This window comes from Rhinolophus ferrumequinum, chromosome 21, assembly GCF_004115265.2.
Source record: "Rhinolophus ferrumequinum isolate MPI-CBG mRhiFer1 chromosome 21, mRhiFer1_v1.p, whole genome shotgun sequence".
In the NCBI taxonomy this organism is placed as follows: Eukaryota; Metazoa; Chordata; class Mammalia; order Chiroptera; family Rhinolophidae; genus Rhinolophus; species Rhinolophus ferrumequinum.
The window spans coordinates 12,518,609-12,531,170 of record NC_046304.1 but is presented as its reverse complement, the minus strand read 5'-3'; the positions used below and the strand labels follow the sequence as shown (position 1 = coordinate 12,531,170).

Genomic DNA, 12,562 nt, shown 5'->3' with positions numbered 1-12,562 from the left:
ATTCATTAAGATAGCAAAGACTATGACGGGAGTATTTTGGAAGGAAAAGGTATTAGAAGCTCAGTTTGCAGCATGTTATGTTTGCTCTGCCTAGTTGAAATCCAAGTGGAGATGTTGAGTAAGGAAGTGTATAGATAGCGTTCTGGAGTCATATGGGAAAGTGTGTTGGAGTTATAATTTGGGAGTTATCTGTGTATGAAATGGCCAAGGTCTTTCATGTTTACTATACTTGAGGGAGTGGCCAAGGAGTCATTTAATAAACATACATTATTGAGCTGAGCACCTGCTTGGTGTGAAGCATGATGCACTGGTTTTAGGCTTGGATAGTTGACAGAAGAGGGTGCCGTACATTCAGAGACAGGGAACACAAGAAGAGGTGCAGTTCTGGGAGGAGGCGGTTGGATTCGAGTTGGACGTGTTGCATTTGCGGTGTCTGTGGAGGTGTCCAGGAAAGAATTGGCTTTGTGGGGGCTGGACCTCAGGGGACAGGTCTGGGCTGGAGACTTAGCATGTAGTTGGCAACTGAAGCCATAGGAGTGGTTGAGATCCCACGGGGGAGCGTGAGTCTCCGCTGCCGGGAATGGGGATGACACATCTTCACACATCCATTTTTTTTTTTTTTTCTATTTCCCTTAAACGCCTGCTGGCATCACGCAAAACTCCCTAAATCGTCAGCTGCCAAAGAATACTTTTTATTCCCCACAGCTCCTCCCTTTTTCCAGAGACTGCGAATAGAGGTAGGGTCTAAAAATACCCACCCCGCCAGGGGCGGGCTTTGAAGACAGTGGCGTCACCAAAGAGGAGGGACAGCGGGTGCCCCGCCCCCCGGCGCCGGAAGCTGGAGCCGGGGACTCCACCCTGAACCCTGAGCTCCCCTGACCCTACCCCAGTGTGTTGGGTTCCTAACCGGTCCTAGAGGCTGCTGGCCTCAGGCCAGCTGGAGCAGGCCGCGCTCGGCCAGCAATCCCTGAGTCCGGTTGTAGACATCCTCCAGGGTGCCCGCGGCCCGGGCCAGCGCGGCCCGCGCCTCCGCCTCTCTGCTTCCCGGACACGCCAGCTCGAGCAAGCGGCCGCGACCGGGGAAGGCGAGGAATGCGAGGTGGGCGGCCTGACGGACCAGCCAGGCGTGGTGCGGGCCCAGGGCTGTGTTGTAGGCGTCGCTGCACTGCTCGCCGGCGTCCGGGCCTCCCCGCGACCCGGTCGCCACCCGGTGGAGGCAGAGCTGGGACCAGCGTAGCGCACGGTGCAGCAAGAGCATCGTTCGTGAACCTGAGGACCTGGCCGAGTCTTGAGGGGCGATCCCGGGCCGCTCCAGCAATCCCGCCCTCCGTTCCCACGCCACCATGCCCACCAGCGACGTGTAATGCGCGGCATCTGGGCCGTGCACCTGAGCCTCGAGGTCTTTCACTTTGCTGAAGGCCTCGCTTGTGGCGAAAGCGAAGATGGAGCCAAAGGGAGTTAGGAACCTGTGTGTTTGGTGGTGGGAAGAGTGGGATGGTTCGAGAGATAGCTGTGGAGGCACACGAAGCGGGGGCTAGATTAGGGGAGGGAGACCACTCACCTAATCAGCTCCCTCCATCCCGCCAGGTACTGCGACAACTCCACATCCCCTTGGGGGTTCAGACTGGCGTGGAACGGCTTCATCATGCGGCTCAACATCCCCTGGGGGCCCAGACACTGAGGCTCTTCCCGCTCCGGGGCCTCCAGGGTTCCCGACTGTTGCTGGATCTGGAGAGGGTAGATAGGAGGGGAAGGGGACGGGAGCAGAACCCCTAGTCCTCCTTCGCCAAGCAGCCCAGTCAGGCTCTGAAGAAATTATTCCTAAGGTCTAGCTGGTGTCCTTCCTGCTGTACTCTCAGCTTCTGGCGGGAGAGGGGATACAGGAAGGAGAACCCACCCTTCACCAGAGTCTCGGCCTGGCTCCATTTCCCCCTGTTGAGGGTCCCACCTGGAGCTCCCAGTCCCTGCCCTGCCCCGAGCATACCTGTAAAGGCAGCAATCCCTTGGGAATGCAGGACTGTGCCTCGGATCCACAGCCTGAGAGCGCGCCTGGGGAGAGGCAAGGCGGAGCGGTGAGGGCTAGAAGAGGGGTCTTAGGTCCCAAGGACCTGGATTCCTGGGTTCCTCCCAGAGCAGGTGAGGCCACTCACTTAGGCTCCAAGCACAGAGATAAAAAAGCAACAACGCAAAGATGGCAAGAAGAATTGCATGGCGGAACCAGCGCCGCGGGACCTGTGAAGGCAGCGCGACCCCCATGGCTGCTGCTGGGACCACTGTCCCCTCACCAAACCCTAGCCAGTCCCTGTCCCTCAGCCTCTGGAAGGGGAAAGAAGCCTGTGGTGCCCTGAGGTGCAAGGGTTGATAATTAACCTACTAAGTCCCCTTCCCCTGTGCTCTTTGCCCCAGAGGGCAGCATCCCAGGTGTGAGAAACCCGAGTAAGAGGATTTGGGAGGTTGGGTAGCAGTGACACGTCCCTGCTTTTCCCTTCCCTGTAAGGCCAGGTCGTGGTAAGAGGCAGCCTAGGGACTGGGAAGAGCCACGGGGTCAGACCCAGCTTGCCCACTGAGCAACGGGTGTGGGCCCTAAATTAACTCTGGGCTCGAGTTCCCTCCACTGTAAATTGAAGATAATAACAGGTACTTTGCAAGGATTAAATGATAATGTATGTGCAAACACTGTGAATGGAAAAGCTTACCACAATTGCTCCATAAATCTTACCTATCAAGTTCAAGCATAGGGCACCTGGGATCCAGGGAACACCCACATCTAAATTCTCTAGCCTATCCCCAGGGGACCTTGTGTTGCTCTGGATACATGATCTCTTGATTGTATACTTTAGGCTTTATCCTTTTACCTTTTTGTGGTTTAATGTTTTAAATGGTTCCTCATTTATAAAACCAACCTTTATTAGGCCTCAAGAAGACAAAGCTGTCTTCACAGAGCTCAACGTCCATTGGAGAATTTATTTATCATGTTTCCCCCACTGGAATGTGAGTTCTGATGAAGACAGGGGCCTTGTTTCCTGGTTGCTGCTCTATTTACAGCACTTAGAATATTGCCTGGACCAAAATACATTATTGCTAAATAAATACGTGTTGAATAAACAAATGAATGTGTATGAGGGGCAGGCAAATCAGGGACCTGTGAAAGGCAGTACGGCCCCCATGGCTGCTGCTGGGACCACCATCCCCTCACCAAACCCTAGCCAGTCCTTGTCCCTCAGCCTCTGGAAGGGGTGGTTCTCCCCAGGACAAATTTGAGCCATTGTTTTGGTTGGTTGGTTGGTTGGGGTTTTTGCAAATTAGGAGTCCACCTAGTGGTCACTGGGGAAAGGATATGGCATGCAATGAAAGAAACAGCATCTCCTGTTGTTAGTTCCTTGTCCATAAACTTAATAGAATTGTTGCAGTCTCTCTATATATTTTCTTTTATGGGGGGGGGGAGGAGTATCCCAGATTCTCAAGGAATCAGGGCCCCAATTGCTAAGAAGACACTTCCTAGCTCCCCCAGTTCATGAATTCTTGCTCCATCTCTCACTCTGATGCTCCCTCACAGCCTGGCAGTCCCTGAGTTTATTCCTGACCAATCCTGTCTGGTGGGATTCCAGAGCCATCACTTCTATCCCTAGCTTTGGGCTTCCCATTTCCCAGTGTTGGAATATTTCTCAGGCCTGCTGACTGTGACCTTAGGCAAGTCGCTTGTCCCAGTTCCCTCATCTGCAGAATAGGAAGGGTAATTCTCACCTAAAATCGTTGTGAGGATTTAAATAAAACACGCCTGCAAAATGCTGGCCGCAATTTGTGGCCTATAGTACACATTCAGTAGGTGCTGGAGATTTCAACTTGTCGGTTCCCTCTTGTCGGTTGCCTCCTCCCCTGGCACTGGAAGCCTGTCTCCCAGAGAAGAGAGTACAGTCTGCAGAGTTCCGGGAGCGGATTAGTATTTGGTTTCACTTAATCTGGGTGGCCCTTCCGCAATCGGAGCCCTCCTAGGGGAAGAAGTGGTATAAACCTCTTTAAGGGGCCAGGGCTCAGAGACTGAGGGATGGAGCGGGGTGCGGGAGCCAAACTGCTGCTGTTGTGGGCTACGTGCTTCGGACACGCACAAGCAGATGAGTTGAGTGGCCACACGTCAGTCATCGAGGTGACGAACGGGGGCCCCTGGGGCGACTGGGCCTGGCCCGAGATGTGTCCCGACGGATTCTTCTCCAGCGGGTTCTCGCTCAAGGTGAGAGCTCAGACCTAGGTCTCAAAGGGGACGGAGATGCTCAAGACCCCAGAACGGAGGATGGTAGTCTTCTAACTTGTCCTTACCCCTCCTATCCTCGCTGCCCAGGTGGAGCCCCCACAAGGCATTTCTGGAGACGACACGGCAATGAACGGGATCCGGCTGCACTGCGCGCGGGGGCATGCGGAACTCAACACTCGTGTGGTGGAGTCTCAGTCTGGAAGGTGGGGGGCAGGGGCCAAGGATCCCTTAGGGTGGGGGTATGCCCCTTACCTTCTGTTACACACACCCACTCTCAGCTAGCAGGTCCCTCCAGAGCTGTGGGGCAGTTTAGACCTGGGGAGTACGGTAGGTGGAAGACCTCCCCCTCCGCACCTCGGTGGATGTCAGGTGACTACACCCAACCCACTCGGGTCTTGTAGCATCTGGCTGGAAAGTCCTAAGAGCTAGGTCAGGCTGGAGGTGGATAGGGGGCGCCCGCAGAGCCAGCGCGTTTCCCCTTCCCTCGTAGGTGGGGCGCGTGGAGCGAGCCGCTGTGGTGTCCCGACGGAGGCTTCCTCGTGGCTTTCTCGCTTCGTGTGGAGGCACCCATGACCCCTGGGGACAACACGGCTGCGAACAATGTGCGCTTCCGCTGCTCTGATGGCACAGAGCTAGAGGGGCCTGGCCTGGCCTGGGGAGAGTTTGGAAACTGGAGTGAGCCGTGTTCTAAAGGCCTGTGCGGTTTGCAGATCAAGATCGAGCAGCCTAGAGGTCTCCGCGATGACACCGCAGTTAATGATGTGCGTTTTTTCTGCTGCAGCAGTTGACCCTTCGCTGTCCTCTCCCCGGCCCCACCTCAGGCTGGTCCCACCCTCAGCTATTAAAGCTTCTCCGTCTTGGCTTTGGTCTCACTTATTTTAGGGGTAGAAAACTGCATTTCCTTGTCTTCCTCCTAACCTAGCATTGGGCCAAGCTGAAATTCAGGTTTGGTCTCAGGAGTCCATGGCAGGTCTCCACTGAAAGTTACCGACTCATAGTCCAGAAAAACTCTTAAACACAATTTTGCCTACAAGTGAAGGAAGTCCCTGGCTTCCTGAGGGCGTCTGCAGGCACACCATCCCCACTCTGACCCACCTCAGATTAAGAAACTTCTGCTGAATTAGGAGGTGACAGGTTATAAAACCTTCAGGCTTCATTTTCTGGAGCTTAATTGGCTAACGTGTCTTGTCCATAATCTCCTCCCCCATCCCCCACCCTCACCCTCACACACTCTGCAAAACTCAAAACAGTGGCTTTTCTATATGCTGATTCCCATTTAGGATTTGTCCTTGCTGTAATGGTTAGTTCATCCACCAGATTTCAGCTCCAATTTCACTTTCTCGGACTTATTTTAAAAAGTCCCTCCATCAGTCAGTATCTATCCCATTATCTACAAGGTTTTTTTTTACATGGTTTTTTTTTAAAAGTGCGTATCACCAATTGAAGTAATGTATTGTATTGCCTCTTAAAAATCGCCCATCTTCCACTCCTGGAATGTTAAATTCTTTGAGAGCATAGAATTTGCCTGTCTTGTTAACTACTGTATTTCATTTCCAGCGCACACTAACAGCTCAATAACTATTTGTTAAGCAAGTAACAAGCGGGGTGCAGGGGCCCCAAACAGAAGAGCCCCAAACCCCGGTGTATCTGGAGGTCTTCAGACACTTCGTCGCATAGGCCACAATCTGAGACACTCATGAGAGCTGAAAAGAGTTTATTCCAGGGTCCGGGAGGGGGTCCAGGTGGCTGTCCAGGAGCCGGCGGGGCGGTCAGTGGAGCCTCAGTGAGGGGCGCCCTGCGGAAAAGAGACCGTGAGGGCGCAGCCCGGGAGCAAGTAGGTTCCCTCTACAGCTCCTCCCCTCCCCACGCCAGCCCACCTGCTTCTTCCTGCAGTCACCACAGAATACACCAATGGAAGCGTTCACCACCTGCACCCCACACAGCAGGATCTCCAAGCACGAGGCGGCCACCAGCAGTGAGAAGAGCGTCACATTCCAAGAGACCACATTAGGCGGCTCCTCGCACAAACTCCACAGGGTTCGGTTGAGCAAGTAAGAGCCTCTGTGGGTGGGGCAGGATCACATGAGAGAAGGTAGTCACTGGGAGAGCCCCACTTCGGGGTCCCTTTCCCTCGCACGGGCCGACGGGATTTGCAAAGGGCTACTTTGGCCCACGTGGAGGAAGATCTCTGGAAGGCAAGTCCTGCCCAGGTTTCCGAGTCCACGTGGGAAAGGTAGGTGAGGAGAGGCACAGAACGGGGTAGGGAGGGCGCGAATACAGGGCAAGCCTTACGAGGTCTCTTTGAAGTGGTAGTCCCACTTGTCGTCCTTCAAGCATTTGGGTCCAATTCGGAGCCCAGCTCCTGATACTGAGAGGCAATACAAGGCACCAAGCAACCCAAACGCCGAGGAGAAGATCGACCTCAGCATCTGCATGCAGAGTAGGAGAGCAATTAGGACCACCCTTTCCCAAGCGTGGGTTAGCCGCGCCTAGCTCCGCCCCTCAGTTACCATGCTCTTCTCTAGTCGTGTTTAAATGCATTTCCCATCAAACTCCGCGGCTTGGAGTTAGGCTAACCCTAAGAGCCGGTGGCTGCAGAGGTTCCTGGGGGTTGTAGTCCCCGCTGGTCAGGCCCACTGAGGCCGAGATTGGGGGAGACGGGGTGGAGTGGGGTGGGATGGATCCTGGGACTCTGTAGAGGAGCTCATGTAGTTAGGAATTCTGTAGTGGAGGCCGTGGCTCTTCGAAGATCTGTTCAAAGGCTGATCCTGAATTCCGCCTTCATTTGGGTCTTACCCTGCAGCGATTTCCACAGCAGCCTGCACCGCAACAGCCCTTGCCCCCTGCCCGAACGGCTGAAATTCCCGGGCACAGTACCTGTGGAACAAGAGTCAGTGTGATAGCGAGTACACCCCAGATCTGCAAGACGTGCTTGCACCAGTGCTTACCTCCTCCTGGAACCGGACTGTGATGACCTCAGCCCTTTGCACTGCAGGAAGACCTTATCTGTATTTTCCCTGGAGCACTGTCAGTCTCTATCTTAATTTATCATTATTTATGTAACGAACTTATTGCTGTCCAGAGTGTAGCCTCCAGGAGGGTAGGGCCCAGTATCTTTATATTCCCCATAACTCGTGGCACATGGTAGGTGCCCAATTGAACATGGGTCCGGAGGCCTGGATTTAATGTCAACCCTGTGCTCACTTCACACTTCATGAATTGATTTATCACTCTGGGTCTCAGTTTTGTCCTCTGTAAAATGGGTCTGCAAGACCTACCTCACAGGGCTGTTCTCATGATTTAATGAAATGACAAGTTGGCTTGATGTCAAGACTGGCTCAAAGTAAATGCTCAGTAACTATAAATTCCCTCAGGAAGGAATAGTGGTGTTGGAGTGCGTGGAGGGTGGAAGAGAATCTGAGTGGAGGCACTGATGGGGAGTGCAAGAATCTCCAGGATTCAGCCCTGGACCTATTTGTCTTTCTCCCTGTGGCCTTCCTCACAGAGCCCATCCCCTCCCAGGACATCAGCATTCCCTCTGCCTCCTACATCATGCCTCCAAATTAAAATCTAACTGCCCAAAGTACATGTTCATTTGAATGTCTTGATTTTAGCTCAAATTCAGCTAGCTTCATACTGACCTCACAGTTTATTCCTCAAATTCATTTTCCTTTGACTTGTCTCCATCAGTGGAGATATTCTCCAGGTCACCCAGGCTGCAAAAGTTGAATCCTCCACACCCCCAGCCAGACCTCAAGTCCTCTTAACTTTTTCTTCAATGGCTGTTGAATCTGTCAGTCTTTTCTTTTTCCCTAATCACCTCCCGTGAGGATGTTCTCAGCCTCCCTACTGGATTCCCATATCTCTTGCCCCATGCCACCCCACATTCCATCCTACATACCACCGCTCAGATTAAACTTAATTTTCAACTGGTCTTTGTCTGCTCACATCCTTTAGGGTCTCCTCAAAGAGTAGCCCATCAAGACTCAACTCTGGGAAGGCATTGGAGGCTCCTCACTTTAGCTCCAGCCTTATCTTCGTTGTACCAGGCAAGGTTCTCTGCCTATCTCCCATGTCTGGCATTCCACAGCTGTCTTGATCTTTGCCTCTTTGTGTACCCTGTCTGGCCTACACTACACAAAGCAATGTTTTGTTCTTTTCCAGGGGAGGGGCTGAGTGTTTTAGTTCTGTTATATCACCCACAGCAACCTCACAGAAACAGCTGCAGAGTTGAATGGACTTTTCATCAGATACTCTCCCCTCTTCCATGTCTCATGACAAGTCTAGGGCCAGTTCCGACCCTCTGGCTTAGCCTCTTTGGTTAGGTCACTTACTGGGAAGCTCCTGGATCAAAAGATACCTAGAATTGCCTTTTGGATTTCTCAATTTTGAATGACCTACATAGTTGAGATTTTTAAAACTTTTTTTAGTCAAAGTGTTTGTTTCCTTTTGTTATCTGAGTTTCTTTTTCTTGCTCTCTATCTATTCATCTTAACGAAAAGAGAAGGGTAATGGTAAATGCAGGAAGAAACACTGAGTTTATAGCTCAAATCTGCTTACTTTTCTCCATCTCCATGGCCACTGGCCTAGTCCAAGCCACTACATCTCTCCTGGACAACTGCGTGATCTTAATCTGCTCTTTCTGTATCCACTGCTGATTTCTTACAGTCCATTTTCCACATAGCAGCCAGAGCAATCTTTGTAAATCCATTAGGGTATGGAGTGACTAGAACTCTTTATACTTTGCTGATGGGAATAAAATTAGTATAAAAGCTTCAGAAAACTCTTTGGTAATATCTAGTAGCACTGAATATGTGCACATCTTAAGAATCAGCAGAGCAGCTTTACTCCTAGGTATATGTCCAACAGAAATACAAACACAATCACCTAAACACATTTACAGGAATGTTTATGGCAGCGTTATTTGTGATAAACCCAAGTTAGGAACTATCCAAATGTCCATCAACAGTAGAATGTTTAAATAAATTGTGGTATATGCACACAATGGAATGTATAAAAAGTAATAAACTACAACTATATGTAATAATACGATGAACCTCACAAACATGTTAAGCTCAAAAAGCCAGACTCAAAAATGCAAATACTGTCTGATTCCATTTATATAAAGTGCTTATCCATGGGGTAGAAGTCAGGATAGTGAGGACCCTTGTCGGTGTGTGAGGGGGTAGTGCCTGTTGGGAGGTACATCTGGGATTTTGGTAATGACCTGTATCTTAATCTGGGTGCTGAGTATGTGGGTGTGTTCACTTTGTAAAAATTCACTGAGCTGTATACTAAGGATCTGGTCATTTGTCTGTATGACTTAAATAAAAGTTCAAAAAAAATGTTTAAGAAGTTAAAAAAAAAAAAAAAGAAAAAAAAAGGGTAACGGGCCGGCCGGTGGCTCAGGCGGTTAGAGCTCCGTGCTCCTAACTCCGAAGGCTGCCGGTTTGATTCCCACATGGGCCAGTGGGCTCTCAACCACAAGGTTGCCGGTTAGACTCCTTCAAGGGATGGTGGGCTGTGCCCCCTGCAACTAGCAACGGCAACTGGACCTGGAGCTGAGCTGTGCTCGACACAACTAAGACTGAAAGGACAACAACTTGACTTGGAAAACAGGCCTGGAAGTACACACTGTTCCCCAATAAAGTCCTGTTCCCCTCCCCCCCCCCCAAAAAAAAGGGTAACAAGTCCTTCAATCGGTTTCTGTTTCACTTACAGTAAGTATAGATTCCCCACTGTGGCTTTCAAGAGTGTACATGCTCTGGCCTCTGCCTGCCCCAGATCTTGTCTCATTAAACCTCAGCTGCACTGGCTGCCTAGCCAATTCTCAGCTGTGTCAGCCTGTTCCTGCCTTAGGCTTTATACCTGTCAGTCCCCCTGTCTGCAATGCTGATCTTTCATTCTTTCTTTCTTCCCTCCCTCCCTCCCTCTTTCTTTCTTTCTTTCTTTCTTTCTTTCTTTCTTTCTTTCTTTCTTTCTTTCTTTCTTTCTTTCTTTCTTTCTTTCTTTCTTTCTTTCTTTTTTTCTTTCTTTCGTCTTTTGGGTCTCAGTTCAGACATCACCATTGAGTCCTTCTTTGAAAACACTACAAGAAGTGACCCCTAACCTTGCCCTAGGAGCTCTCTATGACAGCACCCTGCTTTGTTTTCTTGATGATACCTACTCCTATCTGAATTCATCTTGCTCGTGTATTTACTTTGTTCATTCACTGACTATTAATTGAGTGCCTCTTAAGTGCAAGGCACCGGTCTTGGCACCTGGCACACAGCAGCCAGGGTAATGTAATGTACCTAACGTAATGGGGCTTACATTCTTCCTTCCTTGATACGGTGTGTCTCCCCAGTGGGAACACCAGCTTCAGGGAGAGCAGGGTCTACGCCTGTGTCCTGTGGCACAGCACAGACTACGTGAATACATTGGAGAAGACCTCAAGAGTGGCTCAGGGTATGGATGTGGGAGGAAGGCAGCTGGGACTGAGCATATTGGGAGGGTATCCTCTGGGATCTCCCCTGAAGCATGATTGTGGGGAGGGGGAGGTAGTTTAGGGTGGAGGAGGGTGAGACGTGACACTGGGTGAGTGTGTAGCCCTGCGAAGAATGTGACACCTTAGAGAGAGTTGAGATCAGAGGGGTGGAGTAGAGTCCAACAGCCATTAATCTATGTAGGAGGGAGAATAGGAGAAAAGACCCCAGAGGGTAAGCAGAGAATGTTGGATAAAGGAGAAGAAGTGGGACCTATGAAAGAGATGAAGGGGAGACCTCTCCCGGAGAATTTCATTAGTCAACTATCCTGAGAAGTGTGGGACTGTGCTGGGTAGATCTTTGGTCTTCATCCAATGAAGACTTAAACTACCTTAAAACAAAAGTTCCTCTAAATGTGGAGGAAGTTGGAGGATGGGGGTTAGGAAGTCCCGGAAATCTCTGTCTCCCCTTTCTCCACTTTTCCTGACAGACTCTAGTCTCCAGGAAGAATGTGAGGGCACCTTCTCCACCATACTGACCTAGGTTCTGAGTTTATCCTTAGCCCCGAGCCCAGAGGGGGCATCCAGAAATGTGGGTTGAGAGTGAAGAGACATGGAAGCCAGAGAGGGTGACACCCAGCTGAGAGGTAGAATGACTGATCAGTGACATTGCTCCCTGTCTCCAGACATTGTCACTGCACCCCTCCCTCTCTATGTCCATTATTAGCTTGCCCTGATAAACTCCCACACAACCATCTGCTCCTTCTGCCTCAACCATTGTATTGAGGTGTTCCCAGCATGTGCTCAGCAGTGGGGAAGGGGAGGGGCAAGTAGGACATAGGCCCTTTCCCAGAAGAGAAGCTGCTTAGAGCAGTGAGGCTCCCTGTCTTTTTGTTCCCCTTAGACATTCAGGACCCTGGGGCTCCTTCAAGACCTTTACAAAGTGCTCAGTGTTTGGGAGCAGATTGAGAAGGCTCCAGGTCCCCACTATGCTACTGCCATCCCTCCCCAGGGAGCCGTCCTTTTCCCTCTCTCCCACTCCCTCTTGTTTGGAATTCCCTAGAGTAACATCCAGCCTTCTGCTGTGCTCCCTCCCCAGTCTTCTCACCATCAGACCCCCGCCAATGAAGCCAGCCAGGAGCATGACTTGCAAGCTGAGTTGGTCGAGGTTGGTCCAGGTCGTCTTCCCATTAGGCACCAGCAGGAGGGCATTGGCCACGATGCAGACCAGGGAGAGAGAGATGAGGGAAAGCCCTACGAAGCGGGCACACTTTCCTGTGCACATGGTGAGCGGTTGGGAAGAACAGGCAGTGAGGGAGTGAGCCCGAGGCTACCCAGTCAAAAGGAAAACAAGCCTGGAGCAAGGAGCAAAGGTCGGGGAAGAGGTGTGGTGGAAACTGCACTGGCAAAATCAGATAATAAGAGAGAGAGGCCGGAGACACATGCAAAGAGGAGGTGGAGGTGGAAGGGCTGCTTCCTGTGAGGTGAGGGGAAGGGGAGGATGTGGTGCAAGAGGTGGGGGAGTCGAACACAGGGGAAGGCACTCAGCGTGCTTTTCCTCTTTTTGTGCACACACTTCTCCACAGCCCCTCCGTTTGCTACTTACCTGCTCTGTGACTTAGTCAAACCCCTTAACGTCTTTAAGTCTCAGTTGCCTCGTCTGCATCAAGGGTAGAGTGATGCCACCGGGCTTATGGGCTGGTTGTGAGGATTAAATGGGACAATGTGAAAGGACTTTGTAAACTGGGAGGCACTAAGCAGATATATGGTCACCTCATCATTTCTATTAGTCCCACAGGGAGGGCTCCTTCTGGAAAGAAATTAAGAAGATGGTAGTGGACATTCGTTGT

The 12,562-nt window shown here is 51.2% G+C and overlaps 3 protein-coding genes across 3 annotated transcripts; 1 reads left to right on the top strand and 2 right to left on the bottom strand.

Annotated features, from left to right (window-relative positions):
- Positions 1-459: 459 nt before the first annotated feature.
- GLTPD2 (glycolipid transfer protein domain containing 2) lies at positions 460-2,285 on the bottom strand. Its single transcript, XM_033091180.1, is given in 4 exon segments — positions 460-1,466; positions 1,562-1,728; positions 1,985-2,139; positions 2,142-2,285. Coding segments are annotated over 4 exon segments (975 nt in total). The 5' UTR covers positions 2,257-2,285; the 3' UTR covers positions 460-928.
- Positions 2,286-2,885: 600 nt separating this feature from the next.
- VMO1 (vitelline membrane outer layer 1 homolog) lies at positions 2,886-5,111 on the top strand. Its single transcript, XM_033091179.1, has 3 exons — positions 2,886-4,228; positions 4,337-4,452; positions 4,740-5,111. The coding sequence occupies exons 1-3, from the start codon at positions 4,046-4,048 to the stop codon at positions 5,035-5,037; spliced, it is 597 nt and encodes a 198-aa protein (XP_032947070.1). The 5' UTR covers positions 2,886-4,045; the 3' UTR covers positions 5,038-5,111.
- An 835-nt stretch (positions 5,112-5,946) lies between these two features.
- TM4SF5 (transmembrane 4 L six family member 5) lies at positions 5,947-12,073 on the bottom strand. The gene is made up of 5 exons (XM_033091688.1): positions 11,821-12,073; positions 7,046-7,126; positions 6,542-6,678; positions 6,127-6,310; positions 5,947-6,044 (listed from the first exon to the last, which is right to left on the bottom strand). The coding sequence occupies exons 1-5, from the start codon at positions 11,995-11,997 to the stop codon at positions 6,030-6,032; spliced, it is 594 nt and encodes a 197-aa protein (XP_032947579.1). The 5' UTR covers positions 11,998-12,073; the 3' UTR covers positions 5,947-6,029.
- Between the last annotated feature and the right edge of the window lie 489 nt (positions 12,074-12,562).